The 8,686-nt window shown below is 46.3% G+C and overlaps 1 protein-coding gene across 1 annotated transcript; it reads right to left on the reverse strand.

Annotated features, from left to right (window-relative positions):
- Nucleotides 1-612: 612 nt before the first annotated feature.
- LOC128718476 (DNA-directed RNA polymerase I subunit RPA1) lies at nucleotides 613-6,334 on the reverse strand. Its single transcript, XM_053812098.1, has 7 exons — nucleotides 5,667-6,334; nucleotides 4,350-5,582; nucleotides 4,093-4,285; nucleotides 3,428-3,927; nucleotides 2,098-3,359; nucleotides 1,826-2,024; nucleotides 613-1,747 (listed from the first exon to the last, which is right to left on the reverse strand). The coding sequence occupies exons 1-7, from the start codon at nucleotides 6,332-6,334 to the stop codon at nucleotides 613-615; spliced, it is 5,190 nt and encodes a 1,729-aa protein (XP_053668073.1).
- Between the last annotated feature and the right edge of the window lie 2,352 nt (nucleotides 6,335-8,686).

Genomic DNA, 8,686 nt, shown 5'->3' on the forward strand with positions numbered 1-8,686 from the left:
TTGCTCTTCTTCAAGACGCGGTTTTATGTTGCAATTGTGAAATTAATCAAACTGTTCTACCCACTCTACGTTTTACCGGAGTACGTTAATCATAATTTTCGATCAAGTCATTAATGATCAAGAAAAGATAACCAGAATAAAGTAAAATCTTCACAATGCACAAATATAATACATACGGGCAAATGTGTAGCTGGGCTGCTACTGTAAATTCATTTGCAATTTTTTGACAGCAAAATCGACAAAGTTTGTCGACTTTGACGTTTGCAAATGGAGATTTTTTTCCAGAAAATAAAAAGCCTTTTCATTTCGACATGGCCGTTAGTAAGGCGATCAGAAAACAAAATCAATGTGATGTTAGGTTTAGTATTTTAGTTTCACCTTAATCTGAATAATATGCATTCTTTTATTTTGCTTTGCCCTCTGCTATTGTTGTGTCGAAAGTCCGTTGTAATTCACATTTCTTTTCGCAACACAGACAAACTTACGCTAACATTTTAAACGGGGACATAATTAGATACGTTTATTCTTCCCCCAAAACGCAACTACCATTTGTGTTAACCATTAAACAAAGAGACATTTTAATCATGTACTTAGTGCATTCTATCAACCACCTTAAGCCTTTTTCGTGTCGATATAATCCTGCAGTGCGGACGAATACAACGTAAATGCACCCGTACCAACCTTACACGGTTGGCCCACGATCAACCTTGAAGAGGGCGATTCCAAAGGATCATTCTTTCCCTTCGTCAACGCATCCTTGAGGTATTTGAGTGACGATTCAAACGAAATTTGTTGCAACGGCGAGGCGGAATAATCCATCGCCCCACGGTTCATTGCCTGGAACTTACCGCCCGCAGTCATATAATCGACCACCAGCAGCAAATGCCGGGGATCGACCGTAATACCGTACACGCCGAACACGTTCTGTATTTCCTTCACTGCCACGCGCGCAGCTGCTTCAATGCCGTACCGCCTTGCCATCGCGTTAATGTCGTTGGTGTAGAGCCGATTCAGATCTAGCACCTTGGCGTGTGCCGTCATTGCGGACATGTTTGTGCCTTCGGTTTTCAAGTACAGCTGATCGTTCTGCATGTACGTGATGGCACGCTTGATTTGCGGTACCTCCCATATGACGGATTTGTCGGCCACCTCGCGAAACAGCTTAATGAAATCGATTTCCTTTAGCTTTAAGGGCATATGCAGTACGACCTGACACCAGCGATAATTAACGCGATCGATCTGGTACATGTTAACTTGTTTATCGTCCAGCTGCTTCAAATACGTTGCCTCTTCCAGCTCATTGACATTTCCGTTGCTGGATCCCATCTGTTCCAGCTCTTGTTCCATTTTCTCCTGCTCCTTCTCATAATCTTCAATGAGCGCTTCGTCAACCCCTTGCGATGCTCTTGACGTAGACTGATCCATGTCTTGTTGGTTGACTGACGAATTCCCATCCTTTGTTTCGTCGCCTTCCTCCTCCTCGTCACTGGTACCGGAATTGGAGCTGTTCTCATCCTTTTCATCATCGTAACCATGGTCGTCGGTTTTTTTGCCCTTAATTTTCGCCTCCGATGCGTCGGCATCCGCACCAGGTGAACCATCATCCGAGTCGCTGTCACTGTCAGAGTAAACACCTTTATCTTGCTTATCATGTTTGGATGGTTCTTTCGCATCTAGTGCTTCGTCCTCCACATTTTTATCATATTTTCCTTTGCGGGACTTGCCTGCATCAGCCTCAATTTCGATTCTGCGAATGGTTGTGCACATTAGAGAATAAGTAATTGGTCAGGCGATTTTAATCTCACTCGTATACTCGCATACTTACAAATCATTCTTCACTTTTTCCGCTTTTTTAATCGCGCTAAACATCGCGCGGAAGAATTTACGCGACATATGACGTATGATTGTCGCCGGTGTAACGCAATAGTCCTGATCGTACGCGTCCGGCGGAAGGAAGTTAAAACGAATCGTATAAATCATAACGCGCATAGGATTTACTGCCAATTTCGACTTGACATTAATATCTGTGAAGCAAAGATTAAAAAAAAAACATAGTTAAACTTAAGCACGTGTTTGTGCGGAACTTATCGCACTTACTCTCCAGCACATCGGCCACCGTAACGCGATTCAGTGATTTGCGCAGCTTTTCCGCAACCGCTTTCAACCGTTCCGGCTTGCGGTGCGGTAGAAACGGTATTTCCATCGTCGGTGTCTTAATGTTTGACGATCCGTACATTAGAATTTCACGCAAACGCGGAATACCGAGCGTTACGTTCATTTCACCGCGACCGGCAAAGTGGAACGTATTCAGTGTCATCTGTGTCGACGGTTCACCGATCGACTGAGCCGCCAACACACCGACCGGTTCGCCTGGGGCAGCCAACGATTCGCCTCCCTTTACCTGCAGTAACTCCTCGATGTTGTGGATCGGGTTTTGCGTGCGCTTGTACTTACGCATCAAAGCGTCGAGCTTTTCTGACAGCACACCAAAGTGTGCATCGGGAGTAAACACAGCCGCCACGGGATCGGGACAATGGGCCGTTCGTTTCGCGTACTCACGCTTTGCTGCCGGATCGAGCTTTTTCCACTGTTTCAGCAACTTTGCCGTCAGCTTTGTGCGGCCAGATTTTTTCACCTGATCCGCATTCGCTAGTTCGGCCCGGACTGCTTCCGCGTTTTCGGCTGAAAATAGCGCAAAAGGGGAAGAGCGACATTTCTGCACCGTCGGATTGCTGTCACCGTTCTGTTTGTTCCAGCGTTTCAATTTCTTAACGTGCTTTTTTAACGCCTCGTTAAGCGGATCCTCATCGTTTACCGTTTTCAAGCGTTTCAGCACATCGGGCCGGACGATCGCGTCACGATTCATGTCGAGAAAGCGGGTTTGCTTTTCATTCGCGATGAACTGCGTTTTGCCAATATCCATACCGTCCTCACCGTACATGAACTGTATCACACTTCCATCGCTATCCCGGACCGTCATATCGTAGTGCACCGAAAGTCCCTCCAGATGCTTCACCAAACAGCGCTGCAAATAACCCGAACGGCTAGTCTTGACGGCCGTATCGATCAAACCTTCGCGACCTGCCATACAGTGGAAGAAAAAATCCTGCGGCTGTATGCCGGTCATAAAGCGCCCATCGATAAATCCACCCGACTTGGGCGAGGTTTCAAACTCAGCAAAGCTCGGCAAAGAACGCCCCGACAGCATAAGCGGTGGACGCTTTCCTTCCAGCTCGATCTGTCCGAGCAGGCAGGAGATTTGCATCGTGTTAACGGTCGAACCCTTTGCACCGGACTGTACCATAAGCTGCAGATTGTTCTCCGGAAACTTGCTGATCAAACCTTCCGGAAGGCACGCACTGTAAGCAACGAACCAAAGTCATTAGTCAAATGTTCAAAAATGTATGCGTCTGTAAATTCTACATACTTATTAATCTGATTTGTGTACGTATCGAGCGCTGTTTTGTACTTGCGATCGAGTATGGAACGAAATTTTGGATTCTTCGCGTACGCTTCCTGCATGCGTTTGGCAAGCACTTCGCGCGAAACGGTTGGCGGTAGCTCGAGCGCAGCGGCGGCCGCTTCGTGTCCTGCGTGTTTGCGACATTCGCGTATAATTTTCGTACGCTTTCTATCCGCCTTCGCACGCACCAAAATGTCCCGCACACCGAGAGTGAATCCCTCCCACTGAAGGTAGTAAGTGAAGAGTCGTGACAGCGATGAAAGCAGCGTGGTGGAACAAACGCCACCATACAGTTCGTACATGCAGTGAATTAAACCGTACGGTGTAGCGCCAAAATGATTTTTGTCAAGTATACCGCACAGCAGTTCACCCTGCCGGATGAACACTTCCGATTCGGAGAGTTCGTTTTCCTCGAGCGGTGTACCGCCGTACTGCCAGTCACGTGCGGGCAGTACTCGCCAATGCTGAAAATTAAAACACATTTAACAATTGACGACGGGTGCTTCAGTTTGGTGCCGTTATTATTTCATTTAAAAATGGACTGATTACGAAATGAATGAAGAAATGGCTGAACAAAGTAAGCCGCTTGCATTCGGTCCATTTGTTCAAATGTTCACATTACACTGTACCTTGCTGGTAAGCTTCGATTTTCCAATCATATTGATGTAGGGCATTCCCTTCGGTGTACTGTTCTTGATGATGGTTGAAATGATTTGCTTTCCGGACCACAGATGCACCGGTTTCAGGATCGATGGGGGCAGCAGTTCGATATTTCCTTTCTTGTTGCTTAGCGCTTGAAACACCAGCTGCTGATAATCCTCACTAAAATGAGATGAAACGCCGCGTCACAAAGCGGACTAGTCTTCGGCCACAGAAAACTACTTACCGATTGAAAAATTTGCCGCGAATAAAAAGCTTCACAGCCGACACGATGTGATCCTGAATCAAACCGCCCAGTGGTGTACCGTCCTTTGGGACGAGATAATGATACGGTACAGCCACTAGACCGCACGCTTCAGCCCGTGCCACCTCATTCTGGGGTAAATGGGCGTTCATTTCGTCACCATCGAAATCGGCATTGTACGATTTGCAGTTCGAGTAGTGCAGGCGGAAAATTTTCTCCCCACCGAGGATCTTTGCCCGGTGCGCCATTATACTCGGTCGATGCAGTGTAGGCTGCCGGTTGAGTAACATCACGTCCCCGTTCTGCAGATGCCGATGGACGATTTTGATCGAATCGGCTGCTGCCAAATTGCCACCAGTTTCATGCGGTGTAAGCAGCGTTTTGGCGATCGATTCCCGCTGCGTCACGTTGGTGGCCGATATTTTGCTTACCCGACCGTTTGCATCTTCGATCATGTTTGCGCCCGGGTAAACGTCCGGCCCATTCAATACCAAGCGGCGCAGCTCGGTCACGTTCCAGGGTGTGACGGGAACGGGATAGCTAAGCTTCTTCGCGAAACGGGTCGGTATGCCGATCTCCTCTATACCGATGTACGGATCGGGTGTGATTACAGTACGGGCCGCATGGTTCACCCGCTTGCCCATCATGTTCATGCGTATTAGCCCGCTCTTCTTCTCAATCAGCTGCTTCAAACCGAACGTAATTGCCTGCTTGCTTCCGACAGTAAGTTTCTCCACATCCAGCAGCTGGTCGACATTCGTCTGCAGCTGCAGCCAGGCGTTGTAAATTTTCTCCTGCAACGTATCGCCCTTGGAGTACTGGCAAACGGATTTCATTTGATTGAACACCGTTTCCGACATGTTCGGTGGAATATTTCCTTCGCCAGCAATCAGCACGGCACGCACGGTAGAGTTCGCAAGCAGAATGTTTCGCAGCTGCACTGTTTGCGCGTGTTCCAACATCATGATACGTCCGGAAGTTTGATTCGTACGTCGAACGGGGCGCGTTTTCGTCGGAGTCACGGGTACAACTTCCATGAAGAAAATATCGGTTGGATCGTCTTTTTTCTTGCACAGCACCGGAAACAGTAGCTTTAGTAGTGAACCATCATTCGCGTACAACTTCCGCAGAAACTGCAGACTATCGTGCGCAAGCACAACTGTAGCGGATCCTTTTATTTGCTGATCGGTGGGATCATCGATTCCCTTGTTCGTACTACATCGGTGCAAACGAAATGTGAAGTTCGAAATCATTAGCAGGGCTGTTGTTAAGAGGCCTAATTTTTATTAGCATACTTACTAGAACGCTTTTTTGTCCGACTGCGTCCATCGCATCATAATCTTTTTGTCCGTTGTTGTTACGTTTTGCAAGGACTTGAGGCAGTGTTTGCATTTTTTTGATTCCCGTGTAAGTGAGCAGCTCACTATTGCCGCCCGGATGGTGCTGGACAGCTTCGTATCGCCCAGCTTGTTGTAAGGTTCCTTTCGCAATAAATCCTCGTAGTAAGTTACCGCCTCCGGGATTGGTTCATTCACGTTGGCTTGCAGTTTCGTCTTGTACACGTCGATCTCTTCCGCTTCGACGATGTAGCCCGCATCGGCTAGACGTAGCTGTAGCTCAAGTAACGATTTTACTCCATCAGTCATCTGCAAGCGTGCACACGACATGCAACTGATGCTGAGTATGTTGACTACCGTACGTTGGAAGAACGGATTGTACACGATCAGGTCGAGTTCGATGTGGCCAAAGTGTCCTTCGCACATGTTAATATCGCGAGCACAAGTGGTACAGATTTCGCCAAACCCGCATGGGCCTAGGGCGGGATCATAAAGCCCCCCAATGGTCGCGTTGCCCATGTCATCGAACGAGCGTGCCTGTGTCACCTTCATCACGCTGATTTTTCGTATATCTTCCGTCGTGAACACGGAAAACTCTAAATTCGTTGGATCGAGGTTAACGATCGTCATCTTGCCGATTCGCGACTGTTGTTCTCGAACAACTACAGATGATACACAATAAAAATCTTTAGTTTGCACAAAACAAACACTTTTCAGTTATTAAATTTCACCAAGAATCAAAATGCGACTCGAGGCTGACTCGAACCCGCGCACATGGTTTTCGATGTTGACATTTTTTGACAGCAGCGAGCCGGCAATGTGTTGAAACGTAAACATACGCAACGAAATGAACCCTTCGATGCCCTGCTATACAAACAGGTACAAATTATGATCAAATAGAAGATAGATTTTTTCAGGAAAATGTCCGGATATTAAATTCATAAGATTATGCTTGTATTTACAAATTCTTAATTTGGTAAAGTTCTATAAATTGTAACGAAATGTGCGTACTTTTGGATTCAGGATTCTCCTGCTCCGGATTAGATTGCGCTTTGATCCAATGACCCATGCAACATTTTTGAGACTTCGAGCAGATGCTTGAGTATTTAATGCTGCAATAGATTCTCCGTTTATTTACCGCTTAATGAAACGGTAGATTGAGGGAAAATCTTTCACCGCCCATGCACCATGGGTAGAGTAAATGTTGATGAACGTATTAAAATCATTTCAAAGCTTGAATAGCATAAATAACACTGTTTTATTTGATGCATACAGTGACGCTACCACACTGCCTCCACAACACACATAAACTCAACAAAACGTACTTTGAAATTGTATTTCTGTTTCACGTAAAGTATATCAAATAAGTTCTATTCATCAAAATCAAGATGATGAAGACTCATCATCAACAGTACATAAAGAAATTTGATTTAAAAACTGTGTAACAAAATGCTAAAGGTCGACAAATTATATTTTGCGTCAGTTATGCTGTGCTATTTAATCGTTATATCAATTAGCCCTCACGGCGCGAATGGTTAGTTGGGTGAACCGGAACCAACGTTCCGAGCGCACATCTCTAGCCGTGTTTTCTTCTTTTGAAGACTTCGTTCGTTACAAACACTGTGGTGCGGTGTTAAAATTGTTGCGCCTCTCCGCCGAAAGGCTTAATACAACAGCGTGTCCCTCTTTAAACGGTGAGTGTGCTTAAACTTGTGCAGAACGATTAAAGTTTGAATGTGCGACAAGGAACCGCAGTGCGTATTGTTGTGGTGTTGTAGTTTTTCTTCCAGTTCGCTTGTGTGCTGTGAATACCAAAAGCTTTTGGTAGTTACAAAAGCTGCGAAAGAATTGTCTTTCTCCTTGCTCACGAAGGTTTTGTGCGGTGTGTGCGTGTGTGTTGTTGGTTCCTTTTGCTGTGCCCTTCTAGAACAGCAGTTTCATGCTTAAAGGGAAGGAAAGGAAACATCCCGGAATTGCAGCTGGGATGATAAATGAAGCGCATGAAATCAAACCATAGGATATCGTTGGCTTTCAATTCCAGTATCAAAGTGATCGTAGTTCGGTCCATATTGCATTGTGATACGTTACTGTTGGTGCGATCCTTGCACATCCCTCCAGTGAATTATAGATAGTTTGTTGGATCGTTTCCAAGGTGAAACATTTCATTTGTTGATCCAATACACTATCGGCACGATCGAGACGAGTGCTGTGTTAATACGACGTTTGATGAAATTTTATCTTACAGTTACAGTGCAATTTGGTTGACGATAATTAAAAGTGTCCAGCCCTGAAAGCACGTTTCACGGTGATCATTCGCCCGCAGTCTAAAGGTAAGCAGTAGTAGAGCGCAAGCTTAAGGCGTAAAATACCCGTAATCTGATATCAGTATGCAAAAGTTGCTTTTAGGCATCCGCTCAAGGTCATCGAGAATGGTGAGCAAGTTTTTGCTTCCAAACGGGAACCTATTTTTGACCATTTCCCAACCGGCTCACCTGTTGCGAGCTGTGCGTATTGGCCGGGCAGACCCAGCCCAGACCTTGAATGGTGGAATGCAATGTGCATGTGCATGGAATGGTCGTTATGCACGATCGAAGACGAAGTGGACGCGCTACATTGTGTGGCTGTAGTCTTCTGGCATTGCGATGCGGCCACCCGATTGTACGTGCCTTGGTCGAAGCAATCGAGTAAATGACGCTTAGAAGTGGCCCTTAACATGTGTCGTCTCCGGGTGGCTTCTAAACCGGGCCCTACATGAACGTGACCGTACGGCTAAACTGTTACGCCATCCGATCGGCGCCATTGGCACATTCCGTTCCACACAGCACCCAAGAACGTGAAGTTTGACGGAGGAAACATGGGGAAGAATAGCCACCAGGAAGACATTCCACGGGACGGACGATGGAATGTCTTTTGACAATGTGGAGCTGCAAACCTTACCGAGCGCTAATTCTACAGCTAAATATGAAAACGTTTCGATCGTAC

Source organism: Anopheles marshallii, chromosome 2 (genome assembly GCF_943734725.1).
Source record: "Anopheles marshallii chromosome 2, idAnoMarsDA_429_01, whole genome shotgun sequence".
Lineage (NCBI taxonomy): Eukaryota > Metazoa > Arthropoda > Insecta > Diptera > Culicidae > Anopheles > Anopheles marshallii.

Bases quoted from the DNA above. Each gene is read 5' to 3' on its own strand.
- LOC128718476 (XM_053812098.1), bottom strand. From the start codon at position 6,334: ATGACGATCGTTAACCTCGATCCAACGAATTTAGAGTTTTCCGTGTTC. The intron at 3,360-3,427 runs GTATGTAGAATT...CGTTGCTTACAG, and splicing joins TACACAAATCAGATTAATAA to TGCGTGCCTTCCGGAAGGTT. The intron at 2,025-2,097 runs GTAAGTGCGATA...TTTGCTTCACAG, and splicing joins GGTGGCCGATGTGCTGGAGA to ATATTAATGTCAAGTCGAAA.